Raw genomic sequence first — 20,916 nt, forward strand, 5'->3', positions numbered from 1 at the left:
TCTGTTAAATGTATTCTTTCGAAAAGTGGTTCTTGGAAACATGCAGCCAGAGTTGTAGTCATAACGTTTGTGAATTCTTATGTATTTTCAGTCTGTGACCTTGACCAACATTTGTTGTAGTTTCAGTGAGGTAGTTGAGTTTTAGGCACTCTTGCATATTCAGTGTTGTGCATTATCATTCCCCACTTTTGTAAGACAAATTGAAAATAAAACTGCATTTTATACAGTCGCATGTAGCATGTACTGCCTTTACGGTACATGGTAGCATGTCCATGACAAGACCATCCTCCTGCGTTGCATTAGTTCAATCACATATATTGTATTAATCCAATGTATGATACAACTGTCATAAAATGTAATAATAAAAACTGGTAGACAGAGGTGTTGTATACGTTTTTAGTCACTTGTTTCCCAGGACATAAATACTAATTCACAAGTTGGAAAAATCTATGCTTTCATAATAGTTCTTTACCTGTCAAATTGGAAAAGGCCATTATTCAATTCATATCCATGATGTCAAACCCACAATCTGAAGTCTGTTCAAAATATACAGTAATGGAGTGAACCTTATCACAAAACAATTCAACTATGTATGACAAAAAAAATAATATATAGAACAATCCTTTTTATGATATTCAGTGTAAAAAATTTACATTGCATGTGTACACGGCTTTTAAGAAGAATATATGCACATTGACATTCTATTATACATTCTATGTATAAAGTATGGCTTACAAATAGTGATTAGAGTTATTTTGGCAATTGAGGCAATGCCCAAATGTCTTTTAGCAATCATTTATACAAATGTCTTAATATGAGTGGACTTCAAGAGAAAGACATTATACAACTTGGTTTTCTTGGTTCAGCTTTATGTTATTTCAAACACCCAAAATCAAAAGGAACCCTGACTGTATTTGCTAGAAGCCATATACAATCAGAGATTGGAAGACATAAGAAAAACTATTACCTTCTTCACTACGCAAAAACAACAGCTTCCAGGAGTAATCTATAATCAATGATTTTCTAACCAGGTAATTCTGTTAGTTTTTTCCCCCAATGAACAATCAAATGTCTGTACCTAATGCCCAGCAGTTTAGATTATTTTTTATTGCACAGGAACAGGAACTACTCAAGCTATAACTGTGGTATAAAAGATGACTGTAGATAAATGTTTTACTGCATTGAGTCACTGGCATACTTGCAAGACTCATTGAGTAATATGCTAGCAGCAATGGTTGAAATTAGTATCAATGTAAAACTGGCAAAACATTCTTTTCAGTAAGCTTGTGAGGCCAAAAGCTTCAGCAGTTTTGTCACCCTACATCAATCACATAAGTATGTATATCTATTGCGTATCAAGAAAAAGTTGCCTACTGACCATAACTGCCGTTGAGTGAGCGACAACAAATCTTTAGAAAACAACATCAAGAAGTAAAATGTTATGATAAACATGCTACAACTAAATGGCTTGACTATTCAATATCTATGGAAATTTATATTTTTGGACAGAAGAGAAAACTGCTGTGTGTATACTGTAACTCAGCAGAAAAGAGAAGCATGGTGGTGAAAAAAACGGGTGAAAGGAGTTACTTGTGAAGGCACTACTAGTGCATTTTGGTTTTAAGATTACAGCTTCTTGAAAGTTAGTTGTCCAAAAGGGGTCAGCCAGTGCCATGGCTACTGTAGTCAAAAACACCCTTTTTGAAAAACGATGAGAACTCACAAATGGCGTGCTTGGATAAAGGCAGCCTGCCCTCAGAGTCTGTTCGGAGAGGTGAACCAGAAGACGATGACATCACCCTGAAGAAGTTCCTCAAATACCTCTGTGAAATCAGTCAATTAATTAAATAAACATAACTATGTAAAGGAAGTTTATTTGGTTTTACTCAATAAGTTAACCCATATTGGTATATTCTTAAATGACATATTTCCGTGGATATATTCAGACAAATTGACTGCACCTACCTCTAAGTGACCCCGTCGTTCAGCAATCATTCTCTCATCTCGGTTTCCAAAGATTTTTTTGGGAGGAAATTCTAGAGCTGTGAGCTAGAATTGGAGACAACACATGAGCAAAACTGGTTTGTAATACACATTTGCAAGGGGCATGTGTGCTGGAACAATTTATAGTTGGACATCTTACCTCTGGATATTTCAATTTTAGACTTTTGTGCATTTCTCGAAATCGGCTGTATCGTCTAAACACAGTCCATGTTTCGTCCATTACTGTGAGCTATAGGTTAAAAGGAAAACAAGTCAGTGCAAAAAAGCTGTATAATTACATTGTTACATTAAGACATGAAGTATGATCAAATGTAACATGTCTACATCAAAAATGCTGGTAGCCCCCTAAAAATAAGGGATCAGGAATTTAAATCATGCTAAATAGGACAAACCTTCACTTCAAATTCAAAGTGCTCATCTTTCCCCTGGCCTCGGAGAACGTAGCGAGGAATGCAAATTTTAACAGGGTCCAGGCAGTCAGAGTTGGTTCCATGAGAAAAAGATGTGACTCGCTGCTAAAGAAAACGTGGAGAGAGGGATGAAGAGGAAATAGATGTGGAGGGAAAGATATCCTCTAATTCACGGAATAAAAATGTTATACCTTGACTCAAAAGTAGCTTCATGAACAAAGACAAAGTTAATCATGCTAGTACAATCTTTATTTGTTTATTCTTTTGTCAACAAATCTTTGGAGCAGCAATCATAGGTCTCATTAAATATATTGCACAAACATATTCCCTCTTTCATTGATATTGCACATTGCACACCCTAATATTTGACTTATCATATTTTTCCTGATATTATATACTGCATATTAAATAAAACAGTAATTTCCTCTCCATTTCCATAAACCAATGTGAAATTAATACACTTTTGTAAGATACCTTTGTAAATATTATCAAATATAATCAAATTCTGAACTTTGATCCTTTTAGTTAAATGAACTGTTGGTCATCATTTGATTTATATCACCACTATGGCATAATTGGTTTGCAAGAGCAACAACATCTTTACATATAAAACATTTAAAAAAGCAACAGTACACTTTCAAAGTCAAATTCTTTAAAACTTTGTCATTTGTTCAAAGGTGCTCTTTAGGAATTGCAGACAGAAGGTAACCTTTATATCTTCAGTTTGTATTGTGTTATCAGTTCAGATAATTCACTATATCCTTGAGCAGCACACCTATGCACACTGAAAGAAGAACTTTGGGTTTCAAAACCATAATATGCTTAGAGACTTGCTGCTCTTGTTGGTTAGTGGTAACTGATTTAAATTGTTGAAATATTTTTACTGTTGCTTGCTTTTCTACAGGTACACTTGCACTTATAGCGATTCATGTTGTTTAATTGTAACTTGTTTAACTACATGCTCTTGTGGTTCTTCCCTTTGGCACTTATTTTGGTTGTTCACAATATGTGCTTCATGTTTTGGCTACCCGCAATGTTTTTGGGGCTATCTTGTTGTTATCAGTGACCTATGCACTTTGTAACGCTCTCTCTTGGAAGTCGCTTTGGATAAAAGCGTCTGCTAAATGAATAAATGTAAATGTAAATATAGTGACCTAACACTGAGAACAAGTATAAGATAAGATTTTTTAACACCCTTGGCATGACTGGCTTGAAATGATCATTGAGGCATTTTTTGTTCTTAACTCACTCATGTGCTTAGGTAGACAGATTATTGATTAGAATCATAGCTTCTGAGATGCAACCAAATTTTAACTTCCAGGAATCTGCTATGCGGCCCCCATACAGGGGATCAGAAACTTCATCTTTGCTTTTGGTCTCAGCCTGTAGTTTACAAGCCTTGGAATACAGAATGTCTACAACCATGCAATTATCATTTTGCCTGACAAGAAGACACCGGATGTCTGAACGTCTGCGAAGTTCAATTCCCCGATATTGGGACTGGATGGGAACCAGGTCGGAGCCTTGTGGCACGGCGTGGAACACACTCTCTTCCTGCAGCAGGCCTACATGAGTGTCAGTGAGAATGAACTGAGATAGGTCATCTTGACTTTGGTTAGAGGAGTCTTCAATCTTGACACAAGTGTAGAGAAGAAGGCAAATGTCCGCTAGAGAGGGTTTGCCACTCCCTTCCATGTTGCCATGTAGGATATAGAGCAGGTCAGCATGGTCTTTCTTGAATCGGGATGTGATGCGAAGTTGGTTGCTTAGAAGGAGGTCTGGGACATGGGACCTCCAATCCAGTGAGAGAGACATGAGGTCTTCTTGGAGCAAAGGGTGGGCACTGGTACCTTCAACACCCTTAGATACTTTAAATATGTTGTGGAATGTTCTGCATAACGTCTGGGTAAGGTCTTTGTTGTGAGTGAATGCTACCAAGAGAGTTTCTTCAGAGGAGCCAATGAATCGGACTAGCTGTCCAGCAAAACTCACTTGAATTTCCTGGATATCCAAGAGAGAGGATTTGTGAAAAACCTCCAAGGCCTGGTCATCTTCATTAAAACCCATTCTACTGGAAATTGCATACAACTCTGTTTCAAATAAAAGCAAACAACCTGGTTGTGATGTAGGCCTCTTGAAGTTAGCAATCCTCAGCCAGTAGATCCCCAAAAGCTGGCCAGAGGTGGCAGCGACCTGGGGCAATAATCTGTTCAAATGCTGTAGCATCTCCAAGAGTGGAAGGGACTGTAGCTCCAAAAGACACTCTGGGAATTGCACAAGCTTCTGGAACAAGACTTCTGGATTTCCAATTTTCCCTGACAACACAGAACCTTGTGGCCATCTATTGGTGCTTTGACCAGAAAGCACACCGATGTTGTCTGAGGAATTTAAAATATCACAATCTGCCAAATTAGCAAAAGAAACTTCCTTAGCTCCATTGCTAGATTTTGGTTCCAACTCAAGCTGCAGTTGCTGAGGCTCCCTACCTACCATTGTCAGGTATGAGCTGATTAATCTGTTTGCATCCCTTTGTCTAACCTGACGGATAATTTTCTGTGTGCTTTGCAAACATTTTCCAGCATCCTTGTAAACAGCAGTTAGCTTTCCAGCAAAATATCCGAGAATGTAACCCTGTTTTGCTCCCAGCATTCTAGTGATCAGATCAAAGGTCCTCTCATTTGGCTGTTTTTGATGGCGTGTTGACACTAAGGTCAGATTGACACCAAAGTAGCCATTCAGAGAGATTTGAGTCTGTGAGCTTTGTCTTATTGGGACTTTAGTAGCTTTATCAGGTACAGGATCCCTTGCGTGACTTTCAGTGTGCAAAACAGATCTGTCCAGAAGCTTGTTTTCTTCTTCAGTTTCTTTGGATTGGCTACACGTAAGATGTTGGTTCTTGTCAAGAATGTAACAACCTAGGTTGGTGTCTCTCTTTCCAGGGACATCGTAATACATGTCATTATTGGTTGTGACAGCTGTTGATATGTCTATATATTTGGTCCCAATGTCACACTCATAGTGCTTGGTCTTTGTTTGATCCAGTTTTTCTCGATGTACCATCACCCCTACATGCCACCACTTGGCTGTGTTACCTTGTCTACAAGGTAGACTCTCGTTTTTGATTAAGTCTTTGGTTGTCTTTTCTGGATTGTCTGCTTTATCTAAATCTGAGTGATCTTCCCCTTCTTTTTCTTCTGAATATGTTTTACTGCCATTCAAGTAGGTACTATTCTCATGCCAAGGAACATGCAGGAAACTCCGCCACAGCAAGGGCATGGAGTGTATCTGTGTGGACAAGGGGGGTATCCATAACTATAATTTCAGAAAAGAGGTCAGGGCTCTTTGAATTGTAATACATTTGGTTTCAATTTCCACCCCAATTAGGTCCTAAGAATTAATCTCCTTCAATGAACACACTGCAATTCAAGCAGCAGCAAAAATACGGCACTTTTGAAAAATTATAAGAATGAAGGGATTCCTCTGAATTAAATGTAAAATTAGATGACAGAGCTGCTACGGCAGTAAAACAAATACAAATAATCCCCAAATTGCTGATATAGTATACAAAGTATACTATTAAAGTTCTCAAGAAAAAAAAGAAAAAAACAAGAGTATGCAATAACTTAAAAGATGTAACATACAAATTAATTATGCACGATAGACAATTTAAGTTCAAGGATTGGTGACAAAATTATGATTACGGTTATCCACAGCCAAATTGTTACAGAACTCTTACCTCATATTTCAGTTTCCTTGGATTTACATGATTTTGTTGCTTGTCATCATCCTGACAAAAAAAGACAATCTTAGATTTCATTGACCCACAACAATCAAAACACTATCTACATTTAAGTTGGATTTCAACATTTAGGAAAGGTTGCAAGTCAAAAAATAATGATTCCTGTGATAAATACAAAACAATTACAAATTAATGAAATTTTCTAACAGAATAAACATTTTAACCCTCGTGCTGCCTTCGGGTCACATGACCCAAAGGTTCATAACGAACCATCGTTGTGTTTACCCAATTTTACCCAATACAAAAACAAATTAAAATAATTTTCTTTTAACCTTTGCAATGTGGGGGGTCTGAGACAGCCTAGCTGTTAAAAGAAAATGCTTCACTTTGTCTTTGTATGCGGTAAATTTGTCGCAATACGACGGTGGGTCACAATGACTGATGGGTCAGAATGACCCGAAGATAACACAAGGGTTAATTGTGAGCCAGTTTGGGTAAAGGAAATCAAAGCTTGTAAATAATTAAATACATATAAAATGTGACCCACGGGAACTTCAATTGGTCAACGTTCTTTACACATCCCATAGTGCAGCTTACCTCATCGGTTAGTCTTACAGACCTAGATTCATTAACTTCTTCCTCCTCCTGTAGAATTGCATTTTGAAATGTGTTATGCAGTTACAGAGGGAGTGGGACCCATGTTAGCATCTACGATAATATTGTATCTAGTTTTAACTGAGGTTCTTGAAAATATTGGAGACTTACACCTTCATCCAAACACTGCATGGAAATTTCATGTGTCTACCCCACGTCATTGATACTAACCTTCAGTGACTCAGATGAAAATGAAAGATCAACGGTGTCCCCATTCAGGAGATTAATCTTCTGTAATCTTCTTTGAACCTCCTCCTCAATGTATGCATTGATCCTGTCATAGAACAAGGCACGTAATAAGGGTTAGCAACAATTTAAAAGATGACAAGTTCACAAAACCTTGCAGGTACCAATTGTGTCAAATGTCATTTGTTGCAAGTAATGACAGTGATGAAACCCATGACCATTCATAATAGTTCCAGAACTCAACATCCCAGTTACACAAAGTGCAAGTGCTCCTTTACGAACATAGAGGACCGTGCTCACCTTTCGTCTGCAATGGGCAGTACACCCGGGAGGCTTGCGATGATGGGGCTGACTGGAGAGTTGGTGTGACTGCCCTTGTCATCGCCGCTCACCGAGTGGCTCCTCCCACTCCCTTCACTCTCACTGATCCTCTGCTTCAGCTTCAGGATCTCACGCTCCACTCTGAGGACAACGGTGGATCACACTGGGTTCATATATCCAACAGAAAGACTCTGTATCTAGTAAGTAGGTATTTATTACTTAATTACCCATTACTAAATCATTAAGTTAAGTTAAATAATAACTTAAAAATAAAGTAATTGGTGGCCAGGATGTGACTACAAAGCAGTAAGCAACTAAATTGTCCCCCCAAAAATAAAATCATGCATCAACTTACTAAAATCCCCTCTATTCCTTCTATTTGTTTATCTTAAACTATTCAAGTGACGAGTTAAAGTCAGACTACAGTCAATAATAGGTTACAGACCTTTCCTGGTCTAGCTCTGGAGTGGCCCGTGCCGTGTTCAGGATTGACCCTTTATGTTTCAGCTCCTCGTTCTCAGGCTCCAGTGAGATGCTACGCCTCAGGGCACAGTGCCTTCTCTGGAGGCGTGCCACAGCCTGCTCCAAGGCCTCTCGCTGCTGCTTTCCCCGCGACTCTAAGATCTCCTTCTCCTTCCTTCGCACCTTCTCCTCCTGCCGTGCCACGTTGGCCGTGAACTCGTACGTGTCGTGGAGTTGCTGGAGCTGCTCGGCACTGGCACAGTGCAACGTCAGCTGCTCCTTCTTCTCCTCGAGCTCCTTCTCCACCTGGTACAGTGTGTTGTCCAGGGCCGGGGGGCTGTGGCGGCCGCTGTCCCCGCCAGCGTTGCCTCGTTCGAGTAGCTCGGCAGCTCTTTGCCTCTCCTCCGCAACTGCTGGCAGGTGGCTGTCTGCCAGGGTGGCTAACTGGCGCTCCTTGAACTGAAGGCGCTGCTCGGCCTGCTTGATTCGCTGCTCCTCCTGGAAAAGCATGGTGGCGTCCTGTGCTCCCTTCTCTTGGGTTTCCCGTAGCTGCCGCTGACGGTCCTTGTGCGCCTGGACCAGCAGGGCTAGGGTAGCACGTTCGGCTGCAACCTCCTTCTCCAGACGCTCCTTCTGCATTCGAAGCCCATCCTCCAGCTGGCTTAGCTCCTCTACCTGGGCGGCCTTAAAGTCTGTATAGCTTGCCTGGGCGGCGCGTACCTCATTCCAGGATTCTTCACCATCAGGGCGCTCACAGGCCTCCTTGGCACGGAGCAGGACCTCACGGATCTCGGCAAGGGCGCAGCTCTCGTTCTCCAGGCGCCTGCGATCCTCGCGGGTCAGGAGTGCGGCGGCAGCCTCGTGGCGTTCGCGAAGCTGCTCCTCCAAGCGCCCGACTAGACTCAGCTGCTCGCGCTCCTGCTCCTCCAAGCGCCGGCGCTCCGCTTCCAACCTCACCTCCTGCTCCTCGCGCTCGCGTTTCAGCCGCTCCAGCTCGCGGTAGATTTCCGTCTGCTCTGCGCGCTCGGCCGCCTCCTGCTGGCGCCGCACCTCCACGTCCTGCGCCTCCCGCTCGTTCCACTCCTCCTGCTGCTTTCGCTGCTGCCGTCTCTGCAGGTCCAGCTCTTGAGTGTCGCGGCCTCGCTCCTCCTCGAAGCGCTCCTTCTCGGCCAGGAGGTCGCGGAGGCGGCTCTCGATGTCCTGGCTGCGGCAGCGGAGGCTCTCCTCTTGGCGCCGGATGCGGAGCTGGACCTGCTCCGACTCCTTCTGCTGGGACTCCACCTCCTGCTGCAGGCGCTCCAGCTCGGCCTTCTCACACTTCTGCTTCTCCTCCATCTCCTTGATCAGCCTCCTGTAGCCCGACCAGACACAGTGTGAAAACTCACCAGCCATTTTTCCTCAAACTGGTGTTATGTCACTTAACCCTCGTGCTGCCTTCGGGTCACATGACCCAAAGGTTCATAACGAACCATCATTGTGTTTACCCAATTTTACCCAATACAAAACCAAATAAAAATACTTTTCTTTTAACCTTCGCAATGTGGGGGGTCTGAGACAGCCCGACGGTTAAAAGAAAATGCTTCACTTTGTTTTTGTATGCGGTAAAGTTGTCGCAATACGACGGTGGGTCACAATGACTGATGGGTCAGAACGACCCGAGGAGAACACAAGGGTTAACTATATATTTCTATAGCAAATCGCCTTCAGTCCAGTTTAAGAAAAGATAGGAACAGTGACGGCTGGTGTTGATATTGGTGGGTGGGCTAAAAAAGTGTAGGTTATTATACATTCATCAATAGTTAATTTCTGGGGAAATTGTGGGGTGTGCTTGCGTCGATTGCAGATGGGTGTGTTTTTTACTGAAATTTTTACAACTGATATTTCAGTATATTTTATATAAAAATGCATACTTATTATTTATGATGATTGCATAGCTTTAAAAGCATACATTTGTTGCTGCTCAATTAGAACTCAAAATACTAAGAGTGACGTATAGAATGAAACGGTTGTCTTCTCATTTACCCTGCCAAGAGGGAATGCTAATCGGCTATATAGAAGCCTCATAGTTGAAAAGTGAACAGAAGAAAATGGGCAATCCGGTGTAAAAATGGTCCTAACTTCTATGACTTAAACATCCCTTAAGTTTGACCTTCTAGTGATATTTTCAAGCATTTAGCCTGCTCATATTGAATTAATTCATTAATAAAGAACCCCTTCTGAAACAAGCTTATTCTAACAATGTTGTCACCGGCAGTATCTCAGATGGAATCGCGATTCAAACATTACCATCTGCTGACTGAAAATATGCCCGCAACAACTTAAATAAGCTTGGCATTTATTTTGGGGGAAATGTCTCATTCAAAAAAAGCTTACTGGAAGCGATGATTGTCAGTAACAATGCCAAATGTGACCATTTGAGCGAGCACACCCAATAATAGAAAAGAAGGCAGCCAGACACCTGTCACTCACAAGTCCCCACTCTTGTACAGTAGCACCCCCGGCAGTCATTGGTCAAAGGTCAGTGGTCTGAATTAATTGAGCTCAAACTAGCAGCATATCAAGGGGACGTGCCTCAAAACCTGTCACACACACTGAAGATGAGTGGTAGCTGATATGCCCATTTTGATCTTTGTTGTTTTTCGTGTGACTATTTGGTGTTCCTGCTCTAGGTGCCACCAACATTTTAAACAATTAATTTTCTCAACTTTATTTGAAAAGATAGGGAGGGCCTAGCCCTGTTAGCCCATTTATACCAGCCACCCCTGGATAGGAGAACATTAAATTCTGATGCCTTTTTTGAGCTTATGTGCAATTTTTTTATGTTATATGTATATGTAACAAGGGAGATCAGAACCCACGCACAAGACCATGCAACGAACACAGTGAGCTGCTATTTCAGGTTTGTTTCCCGCTATTCCTTCGACTGCCTGCGAACTGTTGCTAGTCTACCGCCATGCTACACATATACACAAAAAGTAGGCCATATCTCAAACACAAGAGAAAGACAAATTTAACATATGAGACATGTGAACAGATGATTGTCAAAAAAAATCTAATGATTTCTTCACAGACCTTTTATGCTCCAGCTTTTCCAGTTCTTCCCGTTGCTGTCTCTCAAACTCTAACCTTTTGTAAGAGCAGATACAAATTACTTACATGAAGATAAAAAAGTTAGGAGGCACACAAAACTAAAATGGACTTCGAGGCTTGTGAGCAATATACAAAGGTTGCATGAAAAACATGATATGACTGGTTTCATACAAAGCAATGGACGTCAAGCTCAATCACGTTATTAAGCATCAAAATAATGATGATAGCAAGCGGACAACACAATGAAGACTCATAATAAAACCGAGACTTGTGTGTGTTCAACACGGCAGACCAATGAGTGCATTGTTAAAAAAAGCTATCAACATTGAACACTCATGGTGTCTACCTGAGAAAGATGGGCCCCCTTTCATTGAAGAAACTGCCAAGAGGGGGGGGGGGTTGGAAAAAGGTAAAGATAATTTATAAAAAATATATTTGCTTGAAAACTGACAAATTATACCACAGATTAAACCAACAAAGCATCCTATTAGTGATAACAATATGGTGTTTTACACCATTTATGTTCAACTATTATTTTAGCTGTATACAGTGAGGGTTACAGTTTGCCCACTGACAAAGAAATTATCAGTCTATAATTTTAATGGTAGGTTTTAACAGTAAGAGACAGAACAACAAACAAAAAATCCAGAAAAATGCATGTCAAAATTGTTATAAATTGATTTGTATTTTAATGAGTGAAATAAGTATTTGACCCCTCTGCAAAACCCTTGTTGCAGGGGGACCTTGCGGGCGCTGCAGGATTTCAGTCCTTCACGGCGTAGTGTGTTACCAATTGTTTTCTTGGTGACCATGGTCCCAGCTGCCTTGAGATCATTGACAAGATCCTCCCGTGTAGTTCTGGACTGATTCCTCACCGTTCTCATGATCATTGCAACTCCACGAGGTGAGATCTGGCATGGAGCCCCAGAACGAGGGAGATTGAAGTTATTTAGTGTTTCTTCCATTTGCGAATGGGAGTTTGGAATCTGATTGATTGCTTCTGTGGACAGGTGTCTTTTATACAGGTAACAAACTGAGATTAGGAACACTCCCTTTAAGAGTGTGCTCATAATCTTAGTTTGTTACCTGTATAAAAGACACCTGGGAGCCAGAAATCTTTCTGATCAAGAGGGGGTCAAATACTTATTTCACTCATTAAAATGTAAATCAATTTATAACAATTTTGACGTGTTTTTCTGGATTTTTTTGTTGTTATTCAGTCTCTCACTGTTCAAATAAACCTACCATTAAAGTTATAGACTGATCATTTCTTTGTCAGTGGGAAAACATACAAAATAAGCAGGGGATGAAATAATGTTTTCCCTCACTGTATATTAACCACTACATTTTTGATGCTTTAGTGGGATGTCTATTCTTTATCCATTCTACATGTGAGTATAATCTACATTAGTAGTTTAGTATGAGTTTACATTAACTATTCATGTATCCCCTCAGCTATAAAGCTTTTAAATTATAGGTAATGTTAATAGGAATAACTTGAAATGTTTTTGTCTTGGTTGTATGGGATGGATTGTTTTGTTTGTCAAGTTGTATGCTGCAACCAAATTGCCCTCAGGAAATAATGAAGATGATCTGAACTGAACTTTGAAAGACTAAAATTACATCACTGGTATTTATCAAAACAACATAAATGTACCAAGTTCTCCACAAGGCGGCAGTAAAAACCACACTTTTGCTTGTATTCATTTAAAAAAAAAAAAAATCAAAGATGAAGGCCATACAGTTTGAACATAGAGGTGAGAAGCAGTCATTTTCAGCTCATACCATTATGGTTTGTGTAATAGCAGAATACAATGTTACAGAATTTAATGGGTTGAGCTACAAATCTGGGACGTCTTTTTGTCCAAATACTGTAACACTGCGTATTCATTAAACCATGTTTTAAAAGGCATTAAAAACGAAAACCAAATCCCTAAATGTGATTATGAACAGGTGAGTAGCAATGCCAGAAAGGAACGTCAGCATATGGGGGTGGAAGAGAACTAGCAACTCCAGAGAAGGTAAGGGCTGTTTACCAATCCACTTTTTTTCCCGTTCTTGTGTTCTTGCGAACTCGTTTGACGTCATCTTTAATTGCCCAAGTACGGTTCCAATCCAAAGAACACCAAAAATACCCGGAAATGTTCTTGATCCGGCTCTTTTATCGAGGATGCATCGGATGGTGACTTGGTCTGCGAGGACGCATCTGATTTCCCAGAAGTCATTGCAAGAACACACGCATCTCAAATCGTTCCCGGTCTTCGCGGTCTTGTAAGACCGTTCTCGCTAGACGCTTGGCAAGAACGTTATTTTCAAGAACGCAAGTACGTTCTTAGCGTTCTTCGGATTGATAAACAGCCAAGGTGTTGCATTACATAGAGGGAGCTGATGACAGTCCAACAAGCATTTGATTGCATATTGTTTCTTCTATCTCTTGTACATTTCTTTTATTTTTTTTGGTTGAAAAAAACAAAACAAAGACACTCACCCTGGGTTGTAAAGCATGACGGTGGAAAGGTTCTCACATGACTGGGAAAGATCTGTCATTGACAAACTGAAAGAGGAGAGTAGCCCACTCTACAAAAATCCAGACACAAAAATGCAGTCAGTATGACAAACCTGATCAATTATTAGCGAACAGTATCCTAGGGTACCAAGATCATGCTAATTGTTTTGTTCCCCATGATGCTAATCTACCTCACTAAATATGCTACACGACATCTGGAGAGAGAGAAATAAAGAGAAAGAGAGAAATAAAGAGAAAAAGAGAGAAGGAAAGAGAGAAAGGAACAGACGAATTTGAGGGTACCTTCTATGCCTTACCTTCCTTTTTTCCCTTAATTTAGCTGCCTCTTTAGGGTGGTTGAAACGAAACATGTTTGTTCTGCCTAGCAGGATGACAGCACCTGACAAACAAGCAGAGATGAAAATCACTTGGAAACGGCCAGGGACCAACTACGATTCACCGACTGTCACTAGCGTAAATGCGTGGGGTAGCCCGGTCCATAGTACCTTGATTGAGCGGTGCTGGCTCTGTCACTTGCACCCCATTTACTGAACATTGGGCCCCGTTGAGCGGTATCAGGGTGACTGTGCCGGTCTGGTTCTCAAACATGCAGTGTTCGCTCTCCAGGTCCAACCCATGGAGAACTGGCAAGAAAAATAGAGAAACAGGCAAAAACAGAGAAGCAGAGAAAGAGATGAGAGTGAGACACTGAAATGGCATCAATGGCATCCCCATATGTTCCCTTTCCCCAATGTATTGTGTAATGTTAGTCTTTAGCATTTCCGACAGATTTCCCTGCCACATGTCAGCATTAGGCTTATCTAGAGTAGCCACGTACTGATATCCTGCTCTGTTGATGCATCATCTCGGCCAACATACGTTCTGCCCTCCTGAAAAAACAACACGTAAGCATGTCAAATACAAGTGGATTATAGCTAAGTTAATAAACAAAAACGTGACCCAAACACAAGAATTGATTTCACGGGACGGGGCCAAGATGTTAAATCAATCAGTGGGTTAGCCAGGATGGAGCATTTAGGAACACATAACACAGAAAAAGAACATTGATGTCACTGAGTTTGCCTCTTGAGAATCAGACCTTTAGATGGTAGAGGATAATCCCAGTGCTAAGGAGGTCATCGTCAATTCCGATAAGGTGCGGCAACTCGGAGTCTAGGACCACACCGATCCCCTCTTTTCTTAGGGCAAGGGTCTCTTCCTGTGTGATGATAATACAAGGAGGAAAATCAAACAGAGGTGTTATCTTTCGCTCAAGTCAATTCCATCACTGAGTTGCATCAATGCATTCAGGGTTAACTACATTGATTCAAGGTTGGTACAGAGATGTTGGTTTTGACCTATTCTACTGTGTCTGCTGACCTTCAGAATATTCTGAGTTTCATTCCATTTGTTAGTCCACTCCTTAGTCAGCTCTCGTACCTGCAGAAGATAAACTGATGTCATCATATTCTCAGGAAAGGTTTCAGAAAATTACTTTATACTAAAACAACATTTACTTAAGTGTTCACTAAAGTAAAGGATCCTTTCAAATACAAGAGTCTTACCCTTGCTTCATTCTGGTGCAGTTTCTCCTCCATGCTCAAGGCGGTGGGCGAATCTAGCAGAGCAATCTGGATAAACAAACAAGCTTCAATGTATTTGTGGACTGCATTGTGATACAAAGTAAACGTATACCATATGGGAGACCAGGCAAAGTCTGAAATGCCTGAGAAACCAATAAAATCACAAAGACAATTCTACAACTCGCCATAAAATAAAATGCCTAATTTCGCAACTAATATTTGTACAGCTCAATATCATATCTGCTGATACATTGCTGCAAATGGACAACATTATCATTTAGTGATTGATAAATAAGTAACAGTAAATCCCTACCTGGTTCCCCTGGATGAGGAGTGCTTTTAGTCGGGCGATTTCTGCCCTCAGTTCCCTGATGAGCTTAACGTTGGAGTCCTCGTTGATTGTGGGCTTGTTGATGATGTTCTTGGCACGGTTGGCGTAGCGAAGTGTGCTCAGCGTCTCTCCATAGTTGACGTCAGCAGGTGAAAGGGCTATTGCGACAAGAATTTGAAAAGTAACTTTGCTTGCTTGTCATGTAATTTCCAACATGTTTTCAATCTTTATTTGATTAGGTTTTTGACTCACTTGCGATCATGATGGTCTTGGAGTTGCCTCCAAGACTGTCCTTCAGCAGCCAGGTCAGCACCGAGTCTCTGTAAGGCACGAACACCTGCTTCTTCTTCAGGTTGGTGTTTACTGCATCCTGGGTGAGGTCAGCTGTAGTACAAGAGGGTGTGTTGGGTAGGGGTGCTCAACAAGCAATAGCTAGAACAATTCATTGCTACAAGATGAATACGGACACTTGAGTGAAATAATTCAATTACGATTGATGGACAATTCGTTAAAACGCGCCCATTTATGATTTCATGATGCCACCCTAGACCTAGTGAGACCCACTCAAGGGACCCACCCAAAGCGGAGATGACATTGCCCAGGGTAACCAGAGATTTGTTGATGTTGCCTCCTTCCTTTAGCCTGACACCTGTGGCTCCCGTGGCGTCCGCCCTCTCACTGCCCGCCAGGTCCACCAGGTGGATCTTACTGACCGTCTCGCAAGGCATCTCTGCATCAAACTTTGCCTACAAAGTCATTCAAAAATGTGAGGTTGATTATTAAAGTAGATGCTGACCCAACACTTCTGTTTTTTTATTGGTTTACCATTTAAAAACAACTCAAGCAGAGCCATGGAAAGTGTGATCCAGATGGATTGAAGACCAGAACATTTTTCTATATAATCCAAGCATGGCAAACACTGTTCCATATCATCAAAGTATGCCAAGAATATATGTCAGAACACAACAATGTGGAATTACTGGTTTTGAACATTACAACAGCAATACAGTATATCCTTTCAATCATATAACATTTTCTTTCATTTGTTTATTATCTTATTAACCAAGAACAATAATGTATTCCCATGGTAGCCAAGAGTAGTAGTTTGTTTCTACAGTGAAGCTAAAGACTCGGGCTGAGTGACAAGCATGACGTCCCACCTGAGTGAAGTTGATGGTGAAGATGGCGTGCGAGCGGCTGCTGGTGTCGTTCATGTCGGTGCTTGCCGTGGTGCGGTTGATGTTGCCTGCTTCCATCAGCTCCTCCACGTCACTATAGTTCTGCACCAGATGCTTTGACAGGTCTGGGGTCATCATGCGTGTCACAATGTTATATGTTAACAGACAGCTGTATATCGATTAATTATATTCAAGTGTCTAACTATCAATATGAGAATTCCAGTGGAATATGATGTGTTATAATTAATTTATAATTTTGTTAAAAAAATAATACAAAACAAATCTTTTAGTACACATTGGGCAAAGGGTTTGAACTGTTAGTAGTGACTTCTTTTCTGGCATTTGTATGAAAATACCACAATGGAAACCTTTATAAAAAAATACCTTTATAGAAAAATTTAATAATATGAATTGCAGCCTTGTTGTCATGTTGTGTCCTCTCTATTGGGCTAGAATTCTCTCAAAATGCCCAGGACACTTTTTTTTTTTTAAGTGAAAGGGCAGATATGAATCATCTAAAAGTACAAGCCTAGTGTAGTAAGTGACCAGTGCAATCTTACCCTCCACATAGGGTCCGTCTTTGGGGTGCTCCCTCACCCTCAGGTTGTAAGTCTGTGTGGACTTTCTTCGGAGCAGGTCTCTGACACGCTCATTGTAGATCTCCAAATAACTGAAAAAGATGCAGTCCAAAAGATAGCCGTCATGGCTAAGGTTGGTGCACTGATAAACTGAAGATAATCAGAGCCACGAGAGTCTGTTTAATCGTCTCAAGTTGGCCTCAAACCCAATGTCTGAGCTACAAAGTCTGCAGTTGTTTATTTTTGGAAGATAAGTGATCGACTGCAGACTTGCTCATCGATGTCTTTGCTCCAAGTCTCAGATTCCCTTTCCTTTGCTGTATTGATATCTAATCATCCAAAACCACTTTTACCCCGTTTGTTCTCTCACCTGACTTCCGTGCGGAAAGAGGCCTCGTCCCATCGTGTCATCCCAGCAATGCGGCTGAAAAGACCCTCACATATTCTTGGGATGAGTCCTGCATCTTCCTAAGAATAATTGGACGTGAACCAAATTGTGCTATCAATTATCAGTACTCCATAGGGTGCTTATACTAATGTGGAGTAGCTTCCGATTCAATGACAGATAAGGAACATAATTTCGAATAAACCCAAGACACCTTGCTAACACCAGACCACCCCCCATCCCAATTCCTGAAAAGTGAAACAAAGAAAAGACAGAGCCCCGTTTACAGACAAATGTTTGTTTACGTCAGCACATCTTATTGGAGTCCCAATAGCAAAGTTAATGATGTATGCTTTTGTATCAGTGAGTTCATAGTTGTCTCACTGGATTGCCCATCATGGTGTAAGACTTTCCAGAGCCCGTCTGGCCATAGGCGAAGATACAAGCATTGTAGCCTTCGAAAGCAGCCTTCAGGACATCAGAGCCCAGATCTTTAAAAACCTGCAAACAGTAGAGTACAGATGTGGAAACATTGGTAATGTAATAAATAGAGCTGCATTCAGTATGCTTCAAAAGTTAAGACATGCTTTCCCTCTCTGCTATCCGGTTTGCCACAAATGTCCTCTTCAAAACATATCGGTGCACACTGTATTCTCTAGTTAACTGGCCCTCCCCTGCCCACTCATTGAAATAACTGGTTAACTTATTTATGATAACTGGTTAGCTCTTTGGTGTCATCCCCTTACTTATGCAACTTGTTGCACCAAGCATCTCACACACGCACGCACGCACGCACGGACACACGCACACACACACACGTCTTCTCTCCAAATTCATTTAAAAGTCCCCAAATCTAAAACATGCCTTGGTCTCTCATTTTGGTCTGCCACTGCCACTGAATGGAAAACATTACTCAAGTCCCTGAAACTGGAAACATTTATCACCATATCTGCCTTGAAAGATTCAATCAAGGACATTCTCACAGATACATGCAAATGTTTTCACACCACATTGTTAAATAAATTCTGTCTCCATGTTTTTTGGGGAGATGCAGGGTATGTAATTTGCTCGTTTTTACTGTTGTTCTCTTAAAATCCTTGTTTTATGTGTTTTATCTTTTCCCCCCCATTTCCTGGAGAGGTTCTAGCATGGGGAGCCAAGCTGGTGCCAGCTGTACTGTTAGAGGGGCCAGTTGGTAGACATTATTGTTGTCATATAGTTATCTTCACTGCATTGCGGGTATTAACAGGCAAAAGATCATGTTTATAATTATTCAGACTCTACATTTGGGAACCACAAGGGGGTCCAAGCTTGTTGTCACAGGGGCACAATTTCTCAAGTGACTTTTGCCACTGTAAATACACATTTGTTCTTAATGACTTGCCTGCTTAAAAGAAGAATAAAAACATTTAAAAACTACTATGATAACACTATCAAAGGTTAATAAAAGAGTAAAGACTAAACTAAAGATACTAAAACAAACTTCTAATTAGCAGCACAGGTTTTCTTATACCATTTAATGAGCCATTATAATAAAACAATGTTTACTGTAATGTTATAATGCATTGGAAAGTTATTTTCCTTAAAAAATAAATGGTATAGGATTTTCCACTCTATTTAAGAAAGGTTACATACTATTGATTACTTCATCAACATGATACAAGAAAACATGACAAGACATACTTGTATTAGGTCAGAGTCTAGAATATCAACAGAGAGTGCTGGCAACCAACCAGCTGTGACTAAGAAAATAAATATGATAATGTAGATGCACATGCATTCAAGCACCACAGCAATTGTTCTACCCTTGAAGTTGACATGGGGCAAACCACCATAATTAAGATTATCTTGGAACAAAGGCACAATTTAAAGCAGCTTTGAGCAATAATCTGATTTGAACCCAACACATATTTCCTAGGCAGAACTGTTTTTTCTGACAAAGATTAAACTTTTTTACCTTTTCTTGAGAAACGAAACTGGTGCTTTTGCAGTCAGAGGAGTCATAGGAAAAGTCATACGTGAAGGTCTTGGTTCTCTCTCTCACAGAATCCCCAGTAATTCCATCTGTCATCTTATGAAATAATTGCATAATACAACTAAGCATCAACCAACATAGTCTATTCATCCTTTTAAAAGCAGGTTTTTATTAACAAAGTATACACATCAAGTAAATGTGATTATGCTATACATCGAGTATTTTGATCAGTTCCCTGCGATGCGTTTCTTTTAAAGCTATTCATGCATCAGGCTTGACCTGTAATCCTGAAATAAATCACCTTTAGGTTTGAAATAGTAGTCTTTGTTCCCTCCATTCCAATAATGCATTTTGCCGTCAGATCCTTCTCCCTGTGACAAAGAAATCAAACAAAACAATACTGACATCGCACATGTTTATCACATCATGTTTATCAGCCATGCAATTTTTTCTGGGCAAGTGCATAATCAAATTCTCTCAAACCTCGAGAACCCCAAATAACCCTCAATTCTGGGCTGGGACGTTGTGAGTTAACCAATGAGTCTGACAAATTACTATTCAAAATGCCTTAAGTTAACTGCCCAATGCCAAACTGTCTTAATTTATTATACAAGTTCCAAGTGTTAAATGTTACTCTTTTCAGTAACCCTAACTTTCTTGAGATTTGGATATTAGGTTTTGTTTTGTTTCTATAGGCCTACTGCACGTATGAACTCTAATAAAGTTAATGGTCAACATGTTATAAATCGGTAGCTTGCAGTATGATGGAAACTAAATAAATAGCACAAGTCAAGATACTATTTATTTCCCTATCCTTTGTCATCATTGGAAAAATACCCCTATTAAACTCCATACTTTTTGGTGGGTCAGAGAATGGTTCATCTACTGAATTCGAATTACATTCCCTAGTTAAGTTTGCGAAGATGTTATATTCGCGTGCTCATGAAGTCTGTCATGTGACATGAATTGATCGAATCCATTTAAATGTAGTTATATTAAAAAAACATGTTGATATTCCACTGCGACAATGTCACGAGCTAGTTACACAAATTAGCATTATTTACATTGTACATTTGGAAACACAGGAATCACCTCGAACAATAACCATGTAGCCATAATGTTCGTTGTTTCACTTACCGCCTGTTCATCGGCCTGAGCCGAACAGCTACCCGCACCGATGCCATTGCACATCCCTCTCTATTGTTGGCGCGTCCACGGTGCTTTATCCAGTTATTCTGGTGATTGATTCGACTGCAACCTTGTTGTTGTCAGTCGATCTGCGTTATCTTACTGCCAGGGTTAGCTCGCTATTTCACAACAGGTGAAATAGCTCCACTTGTTCGTTCATCACTGTGCACCCTCTCGTCCTCCCTGTGAACTCACTGCACATTTATAAGCTATCACTTGCTAGCTTTTAGCATTGCAGAAAGTAATCAAACTCCAGGGGCGTCACCATGCGTCATCAGCTGATAAATCGCAAAGCTGAAACTTGTAGAGGACATATGTTGTTGTTT

General features: G+C 40.6%; 1 protein-coding gene across 10 annotated transcripts; it reads right to left on the reverse strand.

Moving 5' to 3' along the window:
* Positions 1-382: 382 nt before the first annotated feature.
* kif16ba (kinesin family member 16Ba) lies at positions 383-20,840 on the reverse strand. Of its 10 annotated transcripts, none has more exons than XM_062447985.1 (28): positions 20,540-20,840; positions 19,704-19,773; positions 19,385-19,498; positions 17,812-17,928; positions 17,413-17,510; positions 17,025-17,134; positions 16,447-16,589; positions 15,864-16,032; positions 15,539-15,670; positions 15,269-15,444; positions 14,938-15,003; positions 14,753-14,812; positions 14,472-14,591; positions 14,211-14,262; positions 13,879-14,016; positions 13,690-13,772; positions 13,355-13,443; positions 11,213-11,245; positions 10,849-10,902; positions 7,760-9,127; positions 7,294-7,455; positions 6,979-7,081; positions 6,751-6,798; positions 6,151-6,201; positions 2,397-2,516; positions 2,144-2,233; positions 1,966-2,049; positions 383-1,823 (listed from the first exon to the last, which is right to left on the reverse strand). In XM_062447985.1, the coding sequence occupies exons 1-28, from the start codon at positions 20,584-20,586 to the stop codon at positions 1,662-1,664; spliced, it is 4,059 nt and encodes a 1,352-aa protein (XP_062303969.1). In that variant the 5' UTR covers positions 20,587-20,840; the 3' UTR covers positions 383-1,661. The 10 variants fall into 10 exon arrangements, with proteins under 10 accessions (XP_062303969.1, XP_062303968.1, XP_062303972.1 ...); XM_062447984.1 differs by having other exon boundaries at positions 2,397-2,519; XM_062447988.1 differs by lacking the exon at positions 6,751-6,798.
* Positions 20,841-20,916: the final 76 nt, after the last annotated feature.

Source organism: Osmerus eperlanus, chromosome 22, assembly GCF_963692335.1.
Source record: "Osmerus eperlanus chromosome 22, fOsmEpe2.1, whole genome shotgun sequence".
Lineage (NCBI taxonomy): Eukaryota > Metazoa > Chordata > Actinopteri > Osmeriformes > Osmeridae > Osmerus > Osmerus eperlanus.